The following is a 17,105-nucleotide window of genomic DNA, read 5'->3' on the forward strand; positions in this document are numbered from 1 at the left end:
AGCTGAAGGGACGCGGGGCGGGTCCCGATCATCTCATTATCGCTCCACAGCCAATCAGGTTACGGCATCGGCCGATAAGAACGCCCGAGAGTCAATCACAAAGCGGGAACATAATAAGCCGGGTTTCTTGAGTTGTCGGTGACTGCGGTTGGGCGACGAGCTTGCGACAGCAGCTTTGACAGAGTGTTTCCTCGCGCGTGAAACGGAGTAGAAATCCGATTGGATTTGCCTCTTTTTGATTGGTGCGCGTCTCTTCCTCCCTGATCCCTCTTAGACCAAACAGGAACAGTTGAGCACCAATCAGAAAAGTCAAGAGAGAGAGAGAGAGACAGTTCGTCTTGACTTGCCTCTTTCTGATTGGTTCATGTTAGACCAAAGAACAGATGAGCTCCAATCACGAGAAACAAGGAATAGGTACCTTCTTGGCTGGTCTATCTTCGACCAAACCGTAACAGATGAGAACTAATTGGAAGAAACATGGAACAGACGAGAGGCTTGTCTCTACTTGATGGCTTCACAATGACCTCCTTATCTGGTGGTCTTTTTTAGGAATGTGGGTGATGCCAAGAATTTCACTCGTGCTTTGCAACCCGATTGGTTCCACGGATAGGTGCTGTATTTTCACGAGTTCCAGAGTTACCCTATTCATGAGCCGTCTCTCTTTACCGTATATACTCGAGTAATAGCCGCACTATTGATGAACAAGGCCCTTGCGCTTGCTTTCCCACAGAACACATATACAGCCAATCATTGCGTTGCGCATAAATAACAGAGAGAATAAGCAGATCGACAACACGATTCTTCATACAAATGCAATCTTCACAGATGGTATCTTTGAATGAAGACGTTATCTTTATCCTGTAAACCGCTGGAATCGTGCTGTCGATCGCGGTGATTGGCAATCTGCGTGCTCTGCGGAAAAGCGAACCCTCAGGTTTTCTTCATAAACAGTGCGTCTAATACTCGAGTAAATACGGTGCTCTACACGATCCGATGGTGCCAATCAAGCATCACCCATAGTGCGTATCGTCATGGCACCCGTTACCTTTCTGCGTTACATTTTTGTTACAATTTCGTGACCTTTTCAAAGTAGTAATGGGTACGTACTTACGTTGTTTATTTCGAGTAACGGGTAACGTAGTTACGTTACATTTTTTCAAATATTCTTCCCAAGACTTAAAAAAATTACTCTTCGATTTTGTTCGCACTTTTATAGGCGCAAGTCTATGTGAATTTCAGTTTTTTTTTTTAGTTTTTCTTTGCGTTTTTTTTTTGTATTTTGGCGAAACCGTAAGAAAAGTTAAGGTAATTATGCTGAGCGTCTGCGTGGGGACATAACGTTTCTTGAAATATGTCACTTATGCACACCTGTAACGTGAAATCAGTGGAACGTGTTAAATACATAATTAAAAAAGAGCAACCTGCGTCAATTTTCATCGAAAACACTAACGCGTTCCGTTTATTTTGATGTAACGCAGCTCGGTAACGCGTTCTTTTTATTTACAAGTAACGTATTTCGTTACCGTGTTCGGTGACGCCCACAACACCGAGCGAAAGGGAGTATACGAATGTGAACGGGGCTTATCATTCCTCTCTGCTTCGCAGTTCTGATTGGTTCCCAGTCTAATTACCAAGTATTAAACTATAATCTGCTTCCCTTTTACAGAAACTGAGTTGTCCGACTAATTCTAAAACTTTTCATCAGACCGCGAACAACCCTTTTCAACGCATGAACGAGCTCAGGTCTCCTAAATTTACTAATCTCAAAGGGCTTCTTTTATACGAAAAACTTGAAAATAAACGTCAACGACGTCCTTTCGTACAAACCCGACCCGTCACGTTTTTAACGATTCAGCGTTTTCCCCTCCGGGCGCAACTAGTCGACGAAGCTTTAATGACCTTCCACTCGTCGAAACGACCGCATTCAACAGTTAGAAAGAACCTTTTAAGCATACCAACCTTCACAGCTTCGCACGAGACAGTAACTTTCGCGAATATGCACAGCCGCTTTTTACTTGTTTTATAAGCACAAAACAATTAATAACTCCTCATCACGCAGGGAAGTTAAGTTTCATCCGAGCTTTGCTTCTTTTTTTTATGTGCGTGTGTGTATGTGTGCGTGCATGCGTGTGAGTCTGTGTCTGTTTGTGTAAAGAGATTAGAGCGTTTTGATCGCCGTCTTGCGCTGTAATTATTTTCTTTCCCGTAGGAACGGCTTATTCTTAATCCGCGAACATTTATCGATCGGCCTTTTAAATCCCATTAGTAAACACCGCTTCCCCACGGTTTCGCGCTTGAACGCTAAGAATAATAAAAGAAAGCGGGAGACTGATGATATCATTCTAAGATAAAAATGTTATCCCATTAGCGCACGTCATAGCTATTCCTTTCAACAAATTTGGTTATATGTCGCCGAAAGGGGCGTGTTGGTAGAACGGCGATTTTATGCTGGTAGAACGGCCACTGGTTTGTACTATATTTAGTGGAGAAGTGACGTTTCTTTCTGGGGCATTTGGGGACGGATGCTGTCGCACCGTTCTTTTTTTTATTTTTTTTTTATTTTTTTTTTTTGTTGCGACATATATACTTTACCTGTACAGTACTGCCAGCATATACCACCAAGCTAAGATTGTGTAACTCCGCTGAGGTACTAGAATGTAACTAGAATGTTTTTTTAATATAAATCATTAAATCAATCGGGTCCTCGGAAGGGACAAATCACTCTGTCATATGCTCTTTCCAGGGTGGAAAATAAAAATCAAGATGATTTAAATCGCGACTTAAATCAATCCGTTTTTACAATGATGATTTAAATGGAATCTTTCCCACAGTAATAACTAGAAAATATTTTTTATTATTATTTATTTAACGGTTGTCTATTATTGTCTAAATACACATAGAAAGGGTCTTTCTATGTGTATTTGTAGAGTACTTCAGTCAAATATTTATCAAGCTAAGAATATTCATAGCAGGCTGAACACGAACAAAAAGCGGTGCTAGCAAACTGGAGGGTTGAGTTTTCTTCCTACCTCGTTTGTCATAACCATTTCATAACAACTTCTGCAAAAACCAAAAAAAAAAAAAAAATACATGCCGACTTTTGAAAAACAGAAAAGAAAGAATCAGAAAGAGAGAAAAAAAGACACGTATTCTTGTATTGGCAGCTAATCGCAACACAAATAAAAAAAAGTAAAGGTCTTTCATAGATTCAAAAATCAAGCTGCTTTTGTAGTAATATGATAGAGCGTTTGTATTATGATATTTTTAATTCAATCGTAGTTTTGGAGTTCAAATTCTTTTGAGGCATCGGACGGATATACATATAGTAATAAAAAATTACTTTTCTAGAGCTAAAATGATACAAATCAAATTAATATGACTTAAACCATATAAATCTTACATAAAAAAAAGAACACCACGTCTCTTGCACGGGATGCACCAAACTTGACTTTACACTAAACCCAATCATTGAAGATTAACTCGTGAAAAAAAAAAAACAATAAAATAGAGAACAACTAAACCTTCGCCTAACTAAAAATTCACCGCAAATATTAGCGCCCTATTCCTACCACGTACCAATACGTTTCCCGTATTTATATGGTAAGTTAGTCAGCCCAAATGATCGCTTTTCGGCTTTTAAGCTATGGTCAACGTGTAGACAGCCCAAAGGGTCGTGTGGGTGCAGCTTGGTACAAACTGCGTTCAACTTTAAGAAAAAAAAAACTATTAAGCTTTGGGCGCGGGAAAGGTTGAGAGTTTTGAGACTCGACTTCACTTGCTACTCCGTTCGAGCCTTAGCTTTAGCGGTGTTATCTTTCACGCAGGCTTAGCTCGGAATCTGATTCTAGCCAGCGGGCTCCAAAGCCCCCGCTGTAGACGAGAAATTAAAGCCAGTGCAGTATTGGCGAAGTGAGCGATCGAAAGCGTCGCTGTGGTCGGCCCACGCTGACTATGACGTCAGCAAAGGATGTCTTATCAACGGAAATTAGAGGAATGTAAGAACTTCAATTTTGAGGGTGTTGGCAGAGTTGCTTTGAGAGCGCTATGATTTCAGGCTTCCACCATGCCCATTACAAACACCATCAAACTTGTTGTTCACAAGGTAATGACGTCACGAAAGGTAACCGAACGAGGGCGCCACCGAAACATCTCGCCGCTAATACCGCCGCAGATCCGAAGTTCTTTAACGCGCTCCCTCCAGTATATAGTATATATGATCCACAGCCACGCTCCGGTATTAGCGGCGAGATGTTTTGGTGGCGCCCTCGTACGGTTACCTTTCGTGACGTAATTACCTTGCGAACAACGAGTTTGATGGTGTTTGTAAGGAGCATGGCGGAAGCTTGAAATCATAGCGCTCTTGAACCAACACTGTCACCATGCACCGTTATAATTGAAGTTCTCACGTTCCTCTTATTTTCGTCCATTAGGACTCCTTTGCTGACGTCATAGTCAGCATTCGGCCAATCGTGGAAGGCCGACCACCGCGACGCTTTTGATCGCGCACGTGGCCAATACTGCGGTGCTCGTCGAAACCGAAACGGGCATTGGTGGCCAGAATTTGAACCCGGGATCGCTGGGATCCGCAACACACCGTTTAGAAACAATCCCGCGTCACCGGGGGTGGGCATTGCGCGTGCGCAGAAACCGAATTCGGGAGGAGTGGAGCATCTGCGCATGCGCAGTGCCTACAGCAGCGCCACCGCAGGGCCGTGACGTCAGAGAGTTGAGTTGGTCTAGTATGCAGCGATGAGACTGCTTATACATCTTGTTATCGTTTCGCAGCCGATAGAACACATTAGCCGATAAGAACGCATTAGCAGATAAGTACATCAGCCGATAAGAACACAGCCGATAAGAACACATTATCCGATAAAAATGCAAAGGAACAACTCCAGACGCGGAAAAATAGTAAATCACGCCTGCTAGGTTTTTTTTTTTTTTTTTAAGCTCTACATTACGATACGGTACGATACGAATTTGTTTTTCACCACCGAGAAAAAAGCTGCAGAAATGCAGCTTGACCAAGCTCCGGTCCCTTCAAGCTTCAGCAGCTACGACAGAGCACAGGAAAATCTATTTACAAATTGCGTGCGTATATGACATGTAATGGACAACGCGCAATGCGAATTCTTTAAGGATAATGCTTTTGGACAGATGTACAATATCAATATTTCTGTCAAAAGAGCTATTCAATGAGACAGGCGAAGTGTAAATTATTCTCTGTTTACCATAATTGGTCATACACTTCGGAATCTGCCAAGGCTGCTGATGTCTACGTGAATAAAAGTCAGATTTTTCTTTTAAATCAGAACGTTTAAGAACTCTATCTGAGCGCCCCAATGCCCCATATTTATACGCGATGGTTAATCGATAATCATAGACCTGTTGCATATTAAGAATGTTGTATGATTCAAAAAATGACTGCGTTGGATGTATGTAGGGGACCTTTGCAATTATTCTCATCACCTTTTTCTGCAGTAAATGTAGTGGGTTTAAATTCGAGAAAGATGTATTTCCTATAGACTAGATTACAATAACACAGATGAGAATAAAATAACAAATTCTATAGAGCCTTCTTTGCACTTGTTGGAAGAATATGTCTGTGTTTATGAATAATTCCCACGATTTTTTCCAGTTTAGCGCAGACATATTTAACATGACTAGTCCAAAGCATGTGTTCCGAGAAAATAATTCCAAGCGTTTTAATACTTCTTACAAATTCACTATTTAAAGAACCAAAATTCAGAGGCTCGTAAAGTCCATGACTCGGACCTCGTGGGCGGAACATTACGGCTTTTGTTTTGGATACATTAATATGCAAACGGTCCACTTCTGCCCAAGTTTTCAAATTTAAAAGAAACGTATTGAGTATAATAAATTTGAAGGAAACGTATGCTGCGGCGTGATATACGTTAATCCTGCAAAAATGCGATCCAATGCGCTTTTACGAGTATGCCCGCTCGAATGGTTTGCGTTTTCATTGAAACCGCTAGTTAATCCGAGTCTGAGATATGGCGAGCCGCCTTTCTGTGGGTGTAATAAACGGGACATTGCACATATAGTTATTAGGTATACATGCATGAAGTCCAAAAGCCGAAGTGATAATTCGGAAAACAGAACGAGACGTTGCGGGAGTGTATAAGGGATTATTGCGCATTGAAGTCCACGCAGGACTATATAATACACGGCGTTTGAATGAGTACCTTTTTTTCTTCTTATTGAGAATTAATAGTAAATCATTTGCATTTGGATCGCAGGTGTGTATGTAGTGTATAATTTAGCTTTTTGTTACGCTTTGTTTTGGAGTATGTGTTTACTGGCTTAGTCAAGTTGAATAACACGGATAATGTCATCCTCTTACCGGCGATAGTCACTGCGAGGATGAGAAGGGCAGGAAGGTCTTTCAGTGGTCCGCATCCAGCGCAAGCTTTCTACCATAGCCTTCTATATACTGACAAACACTGGCACATCGCCACGAGAAGTGGCCGACGAACTGGAAATAGTGGAGGCAAACAACGGATGAGAGGAGAGCCACGTGACTGGCGCCCCACTGCGGCGAGACGCCGAAACACACTTCTTCCGTGCGAACGAATGTGTTTCAGGTCCTTGCCGCTGAAAAAGCTGTGCGCTGACGTTCAGGTTCTCCGGGAAATGACTCTTTGATGCTCTGTACTACCAGATTTTCACGCTCCAAATCTGAGACCGGGCACTCTATGGCTCCGTCGTCGAACTGGCAGGCTTTGCGAGGATAGAGGAGGCTATGTTTCTACCTTCGACGTCGCTTCGACGTCTCGTGAGCCTCTACTTTGCACGCCCAGTCAAAGCACGGTGGAAGGCAACGCACACGTGCTGGAGGTTCATCATCCAAAAGAGACGCCTCGCCGCTCTCCTCGTTTTAGTAACTAAGGCCACAGCCATGGTCACGGTTGATCAGATCCCAAGGAGATGTTTAAGTCTGGTTAATTATACGTTCGCCCGCGTCAAAAATTACTCGCGTGAGATACACCAAGCTCGTAAAGGCTGTCCTCGCCTCCCGCCACGTATAAGTATTCTCCTAATTTAACCCCCGCGACAATATATGGCGAACTGTATCAGGGCATGCATGGACAACACAATTGGCAGGCCTCGGGGCCGATTAGCCCATTCAGCGCGCGGTCGGTCTCCGATGTCACCGATAGATTTGCGAACGCGGTATACGGTCTCATTATGCGAACTGTGTACACCCAGGGGTGGATTAAAAATGCATCTCTACTCCTTCAATGAGGCCGACGTATGCGTTATAACTTAGCTTAGCGCGGCTGCGCAACCTTGCACGCTCGAACCGCAAACAAACTCGCCGTTTGAGCTGTCAATGTGTCCATATACCCTCGTTCGTTCGCTTTATTTTTAGTTTGTTTGGCTCGATATAGGTTTGCTCAATGGTATACAGTGTTGCGCCCGTTCCCGCGAATGAGTCGTGAAATAGCTTTGCGCCTTAGTTCGGCTAACGCGTTATTCGTTACCGTATTCTAGAGCGTAGCGAAATACAGTTACTTTAAAAAACTAACGAACATTAGTTTTCCGTTACAGTTTTCATTGTTAATCGACATCACTAAGCGGTGGACATGAGCTTCAAATATAAGTAAACTTTTAGTTTGCGATTTCATAGGCTTTATTATATTTTTTTAAATAAAATTAGTAAGAGAATATACATATTCTTAAATTATGATGGGATTGACTTCGTTTTATCGGGGAAGAATTTTCAAATGATGCAGCGAAGAAGAAAATATTATTCCCCTTTTCGGCACCGTTCGCTAAATGCGACTTAATTTGTTCCAAGCTGAAACAACAACAATGTTTAATCGAAAGAAACTATAGTAGCGGGTCATTTTATAAACGATACTTTCAAATAGTAACAAAAATACTTTCCTCGTTAGTCACGTAGAAGTATAACAATTTCGTTAGCGTTAGTGAAAAAAAAAGCAACGGTTTACCCAACGAGGTTGGGTTTACCAGTAACGTTGTTACATGTGACAACACCACTGGTGGGTTATCAGCCTAAGAAATTTGACGCGTCTACTTCCCTGCAAAGCAGATTTCTTAAGAGTGCTACTGTGAGCTGAAGGAGACACAAATACGCCCGACGTGAGGTTACATAGCGAGACTTTTCTCACAAATGAGGTTTACGCCTTGAAAGAGTGAGTCTTGCACACGTTACTCAAAACAAAAAAGTAATCGATTACAATTAAAATTACTATATTTAGCAAGTATTCAATTAGATTATTCGATTATTTGAGAAACAAAGTAATTGGCCGTTACTTGAAAAAAGTAATCGTTACCTCTCAGATTAGTTCAGATCGCAAAACGGCGGAGTAAAGCGGGTCATTCGTATTGTTCATAATTGGATTTGAATCACCGTGTTATGAAATACTTCTCTTCTTAATTCACCAACTCTGGTAGCCCATCCTCCCGTCGGATACTTGGTTCAAACATTTCTTGGTAGGAAGCCTGTGCGAACCAGGTGCGCCATTAGAAACGGGAGGGGAAAAATAAAGTAACTGTTACAAGTAATTTGAGTACTTCTATGATCAATCAGATTACTCTTGCGATTACAACCTAATAAATGTAATAAAAAGATTACAAAATTGCTACAAAATGTAATCGATTAATCTGGTTACTTGTGATCAGCACCGTACAAGTCTGGAAAGAGTGGAGCCATTATACATTTTAAATATGTTCTGCATTGAAGGACACTTCTGTCTCTAACTCCGTAGCTTTTGGTGCTATATGCATTGCGCTTTTCAACGAACTATACTAGTCTCTACCCGTGCGAGTCTCCCTTGTTATTAGAATTTACTTTTTGTTTTCTATTGTAGCGTAATTAGTCTTTATTAAAATAATACTCGCATTCTAATTGGAGTGCAAGAAAATGAGATAGGAGACGCGCTATACCTAAATATGAACGAAAACGCATTGGTGTATGTATATACTCCTTCGTTGAACACATGTATTCGTATATGTTTGGTATTTTCCTTTTCGTCTTCAGCCATTTAAATGTGTTAAAACAAATCTTTACAACTGGTCCGCGAAACATCTTGATATCGGTCTGAAATGTCTGGGTGGTTTACTTTTCCCCAAAGCACTTGGTAGCGTCAATCGCTGCAACTTACAGAGGGATGGGGGTGAATAACTAAATTAAAAATATGTTTAAACATAGAAACAAAACTGTCCGCATTTTTACTACTGGTGAGTGGTGACACATCATGGTCAGCGTGCCACAGCGCAGATCTTTCCTTTTAGGTCTCAACGTATTGTCAGCCTCGGAATTTGATTGTTGCTGCTGGCCTACCCAAGCACGTTGCGGGAAAGATAAAGAGGCTCCAGATATCTTAGGGTGGATCATTCGCATAGATAAGGACCAAACCTCACCAGGACACGCCTCCGGCACAATCCCGAATTCCACATACTGTGCCACAAGACAGCAGTTAGGCTTTATCCTCCCTGTCACTAGTTGCGTGCAGTACAGGAGAAGGCAACGGCAGGCTAGGGGAGAAAGGGCCAACACTAGGAACGTTGGAAAGGAGGAGCGAAACCTCCTCTCTTCTCTAACGTTCCTAGTGCTCTCCCTTTCTCCCCTCGCACTCCTCTCCCGTCCCGCCTTCATAGTACTGGTCCTTTCTCTTTTCACCTGGCGTTTCCTTCGCCTGCACTGCACGCAACTAGTGACACGGAGTACTGGTGGCTCCAGCGAAATCGACGCCACGTAGCGGCAACGCCAAGAAGCTCAGGAGAGGAGGTCGTTTCGACTCTCTTCTACTATCGCTGCTTGGTTCTCGTAGGCAGCATAGAAACAAACATCGTTTCCAGTAATTATTTGTATGCTTCCGCCGTGTCATTCCTACGCACTGACTAGAAGAAGGTTTCTACCGCTGAAAAATCGCTTTGTCTCCATATGTAACGCAGATTTTACGCTGCAGTGCCAGAAACTTATGGTGGTCATTGTGCTGAACGACGAAAACAACCTCCTTTCGTCCGCCATTTTGCCTGACCAGCGCGCCCCCTATAGTTTGCTGGAGTCGCGAATACACGTTTGCAAGTACGGTCTCAGGGCGCCGCCATGTTGCTCAGTTGGGGTGCGCTTGGGCCCGTCATAATCCGATTACAACGCCTTGCTAAGACGTCGTAATGGCGTTGTAATCGGATTATGACGCGCCCAAGCGCACCCCAACTGAACAAGATGGCGGCGGCCTCAGGCCGTACTTACAAACGGGCATAGGCGGGGTGCACGCTCATGAGCCAAAACAAAACAATAAGAATAACTGAGGAAACATAGAGTACTTTTCTGGAACTTCTCAAAATGAATGGAGAACTTCCACATCGGAGTTATTTAGCGTGCCGCGTACATAAGCTGCGTGCTTGTCAATCAAAGGCCACATTTTAAGTAATAAGGGTAAAAGAATATGGTGCAATCACGGGTCACAGAACGTCAAAAGGCGGCCATCTTGAAATCTTCAGTAAGGTAGAATCCGACTGGCCGCACTCCAAAAATCACGTAACCTACGAATCGCTTTGTATAGTGCACTGGCATAACAGCCCTGATTCCCCTCGACACGAGATGGGCACGTGTTCTTTTATTTCTTTCTCCTTAGTCCACATTTCTAATGACTCCTCTTGGGAAACGAACGCTTATGCTTATCTGGGCTAATGTGGACTCCAGATTGAACTCTCTATGCGTGCATAATAATTGGTACGAAGCTTACGTAAAAAAAAAAGAAGACACCGACATGATAACACGGTTGGTAGAAATAATGACGGACGTTCAGAAAACAATAGGGCCCACACAAAGCCTCAGGTGCGCGTTTCTTTTTCTTTCTTTTTTTAATGTCCAAATGTGTCTGCTGTCTTGAAGCCGGTCTCTTATTACCACGGCTTTATCCGTCCAGGAAAGTAGAACGACTCGATTGTAGGGTAGCGCGTTGTAGGGACGCCTGGGCGCGTTCCTTTTAGCTGTGGCGGCGCATGTCGACTTTCTTGCGGGCGACGAAAACAATTTTCATCGGGAATTGCACTGCATCCGGGAACGCACCTTTGCGTATAGGTCTTCGCTCAAGTGACGTGCGGCGTGCGCACGATCGATAAATAAAATAAAAAGAAAGATGGAGAGTGGCGTACGTGCGCAATCTTCTATTTTTGGGCGTCATCCTAACTTTGAGTTTGACCTAGATCTTAGATTATGTCGTTCTAGTTCATCAGATGAAACAATGGATGTGTGCATTAGTTCGACCTCGGGTGTCTGAACAAAAAAGAAAATCGTGCGACTTGAGTTGAGGTTCGAAATGTTTCATGCAACAGTTGGACCAGAAAGCCCAGACATGAAAACATAATAAGCTTGATTCCTAACTGTGTGCATTTCTTTTTTGCTATCTACACATTTTTCTTTTGTTTTTAGTGCAAATCTAATAACAATTACATTGTGTGTAAACGGAAATGTTTTAACGGTTGAGAGCCATTCATGTTAAATATTTATCAAGATGTTCCTTGTATTTTATGCGTAATATGTGCTATTTGACACCCTAAATAAAAGTACAGAGCATGAATTTGACTGGCTCCGTTCCAAAAGCCTATAGTTGGCTTTGACGGGCCAGGTATGATTTACACGAAGCAATTAACCAATACAATGATTAGTATTAGTATAATTATTATTAGAATAAAATATCCTTTAGAAAACTTGCATATCTTGAAGACAAAGCCAGAGCGCAACCAGCTGGTGAATATTAATAAACATAAAAGAATCCCGAGACTGCAGGAAGCAAAAACGAGACACACGCACAAACACACACACACACACACACACACACACACACACACACACACACACACACACACACACACACACACACACACACACACACACACACACACACACACACACACACACACACACACAAAGTTTCAAACGCAGCTTATGAGCTGTGCAACAGACTTTGCGGATGGGTGTTGGTTTTGCTTCCTGCAGTGTCTGGGTTGTGCTCTGTTTAGTCGATTTCACCTTGAAAACCAAAGTTAAAAAAAAAAAAAGGTCCGGCTGATCGATGAGCATTACTAAGTCCCTCTTTATATGGAGCATTAAGATATATGTAGGTGCATTTTAGATTAGACATTTGTTATCTTATCAAAACTAACACGTTACAAACGCCAAAAGCATCGCGTCTTCGTCCGACAACCAAATCGTGTAACAACTATACTTCGCGCGGCATATGAAGAATAAGCAAAACTTCTTTTTTTGTTTTTTTTCTGGGGGTGAAGACGGGTATAGTTATGTATCTTGTTTAGACCACATTCAATGCTATGTTTCAGATTGCAACACATTCCTTTTATAACTACTTATGTTCCAAGCTCTGTGTTCAACTATTCTCGGTTGTAGGTCATTGCAAAAATACACTTTAGGGAACGTTTATCTTCTGCGGTTGTCCACACCTGTGGTGCTTGTTTGCAAACACAGTGAGATCGTTCGGCGCGCCCTGTTTCTACAGGCCGATGTTTTCTTGGTTTGATCGTTGGCAAGAGGGAGTGTTATGGACACTTAAGCCGCCTTGTTTCCGTTGCAGGAAGTGGACGGGTGCTGAGCCGATCGCCGATGAAGCGGCGATAATGGGGCCCCTCGCCAAGTTGCTTTCATCGCACTTGCGCAACTACGCGAGCTGTTGCCGTGCACGCCGACCCCCACCAGCATAACTCATCCCGGAGCAAGAAAGAACAAAGAAGCACGCAGGGCCGCCGTTCTTTTCCGGAACCAACATGAAATCGTACCACCGCCACCCGCCGCAACAAGCACCGACCCACCAAGAAGCGGACGAACCCGTTTTTCGGCCGCTGCGCCGCTTTAACTGGGTCCCCGTCCGCAAGAGGCCGCCACGCTACCACTCCCCTCTCGTCACGTGCTGCCGCACCAGCCAATCGGCGCTCGCCGCTGGTGGCGCCCCGTGCGGCGGCTACTCGAACGACGCGTTCGCCGTCTGCTTCCGCTCAGAGCCTCCGGAGCACCCGAACGAGCGGGAGGTTGCCTCCGATGGAGTCGTTCGTGTGAGTTCCGCGACTGACGCCAGTCGTCGAGCCCTAGGGCCCGTCGACTGCGGCCCAACCCTGGCCCGGCAGCGGAGCGGGCACCCCGGAGCCGCCGCGGGGTCGGCCACGGCGGCGACCAGGCTGGAACCGAGTCACCAAAGCCATCACCACAGTCACCACCACCACCACCACGAAGTGCTGCCAGACATCCTGAACGCGCATTTGCCCCCGCCGTACGCTACCCTTCCGCAGCGGCGGCATCTTCCGCCGCCTCCGCCGAGGCTTAGGCCTCCCCGATGTGTTGTGGATACCGAGGTCGTGGAGCCCAAGCACTGCTGCGGGGTTCTGGTGACGCAGACCGTGAGCATCCGCTGGTTTATCGTCATGATCGCCTTCGTCGGGCTGTGTTGTGCGATCGTCGGTACGGTGCTCGGTGCGCTCAAGGCGACGGGGAGGGAGCATCTGACCGTCTCGCTGCTCATGATCGGTGAGTCGCTTCGTCCGGGTCTCTTATGCTCGGACGATTCGGTTATTCACAAAATAAGCTTGGTTAATCACAAAAACCTTTTTCCAATCCGGTTGACCACTAAAACGATTTGGTCTACCGCAATAGTCTCATATAGCTCGCACTGATTGTGTTTGTTTACTTATGGTTTAACTCCAGGATCCTCTGGGGTGGGATGCATTTTGATCAGGGAAAAGTAGAATGCTCCGAGATGTTAATGTTAGGATCTTCATAACATTCGTGCCAGGAGCAATTTTGTTTTTCTCCAAGCGCATCGAGACAACAGTGACGAAATCGCGTACTATCACCAAACTGCATGATCGTCACATCTATACTTATATCTATACTTACATCTATGCCGAAAGAGTACCTCGTTATGAGAAAGAACTCATTTTCCGACTAAAAGAACAAGTTTATTCTTCTGTTTATTTTTGTTAATTTTTTTCCGTCTACGCAGTGTAATGTTTAGTGTAATGTGTAATTTCTCAGTTTCCTGTTATCCTGAAGATCGGAGGTGTTGTTTTCGTGCATATTCTTAGATTAGAAGAGACGCCATGTGGGCAACTAGTGTCTTTTGAAAATTCGAGTGAGACCAGGTGGCTATGGTGAGACAGCCGCGAATCGAGGCCTACTGCAGCAGCCGAGCCGTCCGGTTGCTTCCGATCCCTCGAAACAAGGTCATCGAGCCCGTTCGCCTCCGTGCCGTCAAATGGGGACACCAGCAGCTTCTTTTTTTTTTTCTTCCTTTTTTTTTTTTTTTTTTTTTTTTGTGCAGTGGCGCGCCGTTTTTTTTTTTTTTTTTAATTTTTTTGCTGGTGCCACATTTAAACGATTCGCCAGTCTGTGTTCCACACTCTTTATTCTTTTACTTAGTAATACTTCTAGTTCTCTCGGGAACTAGGCTGGTTAGAGTTTTAAAGATCGTACATTCAATGACCCCGGCAAACAAAAGAAAAACAATCGGTGGGGTGGAGCAAGTTTTGGGGATTATAGGTGGGGTTCCGTGTTTTCGGTGTGCGCCACTAAAAACCCCGTATACATAACCCCCTAGCCGGTGCAATCAAAATGGGGAAGAAAAACAAAATCGAGAAAAACCCGAGTGAGAGCTGTCCTCGAGTAAGATAAATCCGAGCCCCACGGGAAGGAATTTTCAATTGCAGCTTTATTTTGTGCGTACCCAAATGAACACGACCCCCACTGAACTGTCCGCCAGGTTGCATCTGCATGTGGGCATTGGACCCGTTGTTTCGTTTCCGTTTTACTTATGGTACCGGAAGATTATTCTATTTGATTCATGCGCATCTACCCCGGACATTGCGGACTCCCATGTCCTGTTGTCTTCAACCGAAACACCAATAAACAGCGAAATTTTTCTTTTTTTTTTTGCATATTGAAAACATAAACGTTTAATAGAAAAACTCAAATGAGAAGGTCCGCACAATGAGACTACACATAGGCGTAGAGAAACACACGGATCACAATAGAACGAAATATACAAAACGCGTTACACGAGACGTATATGTCATGATGGTCTATAGTCACTTAAAGACCGACAACCAGTTCGCTTTTTCCACGTTTCCCTCGCTTCCTCCTCTCCCTCCTTTTACCCTGCGCACCGTTGCCTGTTTCCTTCTCTCCCATGGTGAGGGGGATCTTCTGCCTTGCAGAATCTCAAGTCTGGTCGTCGGTCTTTAAAGCATTTGAGAAGGATTCTTCGAACTTGGAGTGAACGGTGGTTTCGATCAGGTAACCTTGTGCCACCCCTGATTCCAATGTGGATAATGCTAAAGTCGGATGAAATCGGTTGTGAAACAGAGGAGCATCATCAGCTACATACATGTTTGACAATGAGGCAACAGCTTTCGCCAAAGCCTCCCTGCTCGTACACCATACAAGAGACGTAGTGTTAGTTGCAGGCATGATAACATTATTATCTGCTTCATGATGTATACTTTGAACATGTCTGCAAGTTGCCTTATTTCTTAGCAGCGTGACTGGATGTACTCTTGCGTTTTCTTCATAGTCCCTGATTTGCTAAACATACCAACAAATATCGCTGGAAATAGTCACCCAAATGTTGGGCCAAAATAAAAACATTTTCACTAAGTTATTAATGTTAGAATTTTGGTCGTCACCGCGTTTTTTGAAGTGGAAGTTTCTACTGGCAACAATAAAAGAAGTGGCGACAACGGAAGTCAGGGGTTCACTCTTTGTAGTGTTGACTTTGTTCCCAACTGATTACAGACATTTTCACGGTTTCAAATAAATGCCTTGGAAGCTATGGCGTCATTTTCATTTGGCGATTACACAATAGCTATTCTGAATTTCGCCATACTAAATAGCATAGCGGAAAGGGTAAAGACCGTAAATTCCGAATGTATTGTTATTCGCAATAATTGAAAAAAAAAAAACGCCTTAGTACTTCTTTAAGGATCCTGAAGGACGAAGCGTTCAACTGTCACTTTCATGTCTACAGGGCTACTTTTGACCCCTCAACTTCTGACTGCTTTCGCGTTTTTGTTTGAATGCTACTCGCACGTTTAAATGAGGCTTCAGGCTGCCTTAGTGGTTATAACTAGTTTACTGTTTCAGTTCCCCCGAAATCATACTGTCGAAATCGATGCCCATTGTACTGGAATGCAATTGAAGCCTCTGGAAACCGTCGAGTGCATGGTGGTCTACGTTTCGAAAAAAAGCTTAGCTTTCGCGGGTTCACGAAGAACGAAACATCGGGAGTAAATTTGGTGTCGACCTACAGACAGTGTGGCAGCATTCCTATTTTGTTTTAATTGTAACACGCACGTCGAAGGTGTCAGGAATGTTTTGGGTTCTCTTGATAACCCCACTAAAATGGGCTGTTTGTTTTAACATTTCAATTACACATAACATGACAAGCAACTATAGCTCCTTTAACTATTTTTTTTTCTTCCACGAGTTAGAGGAACACTCCTGTACATCTTTCCAATGTTTCTCGCCCCAGGTCGAAAATGTTGAGTCTGTTCCGTAGACGCACGAGTGCATCTAACATTCGGCGATAGAGTGCGACTGCGCATGCCCAGAACGCGTTCCACACAGCCCAGTGGATAAAGATGGCAGCGCGCAGATGACGATTATTTGGAATGGTGTATCGGCGTTAGCAAGTACAGCCACTGGGCGCCTCCATCTTGCTGCTGGACTGTGTAGAATAGGTCGTCTGATAGACAAGCTTGGATGGATGGATAGTAACAACTGCACCTTTTATAACAACCGGTAGCTTGCGCCATCTAGCCTAAAAACTGGATAGGTTGATGAATGCTACCGGTTGTACCTTTTATAACGGGCGGTAGTTTGCGCCACCTAACCTAGAAACCAAAAAGAACCAAAAGTAGGATTTCTTTCCTCACCTTTTACAACCAATCTTCCTTCCCCCCAGCTTTTACGTAACTATTACAAGACAGTGCGCGATATCGCCAGGACAACCTTTAAGGATCGGACAAACCCCTGGTCAAACTTTGTTGCTGTAATTCCGAAAACCGAACCCACTGGAAGACAGGGTTGAGACTTTGGGGCGGAG

General features: G+C 44.0%; 1 protein-coding gene across 2 annotated transcripts in view; it reads left to right on the forward strand.

The window, feature by feature from the left end:
- The first annotated feature begins 12,253 nt into the window (after positions 1 to 12,253).
- The window catches only part of LOC8053126, a 141,833-nt gene continuing 136,981 nt past the window's right edge, over positions 12,254 to 17,105 (forward strand). The window contains exon 1 of one of the 2 annotated variants that reach the window (XM_029969749.4): positions 12,254 to 13,534. In XM_029969749.4, coding sequence (XP_029825609.2) covers positions 12,781 to 13,534 — 754 coding nt within the window. In that variant the 5' untranslated portion in view covers positions 12,254 to 12,780. The remainder of the gene's footprint in view (positions 13,535 to 17,105) is intronic. The other variant, XR_003916967.4, reaches the window with a different exon arrangement.

Source organism: Ixodes scapularis, unplaced genomic scaffold, assembly GCF_016920785.2.
Source record: "Ixodes scapularis isolate PalLabHiFi unplaced genomic scaffold, ASM1692078v2 PGA_scaffold6__148_contigs__length_123643588, whole genome shotgun sequence".
Classification (NCBI taxonomy): Eukaryota; Metazoa; Arthropoda; class Arachnida; order Ixodida; family Ixodidae; genus Ixodes; species Ixodes scapularis.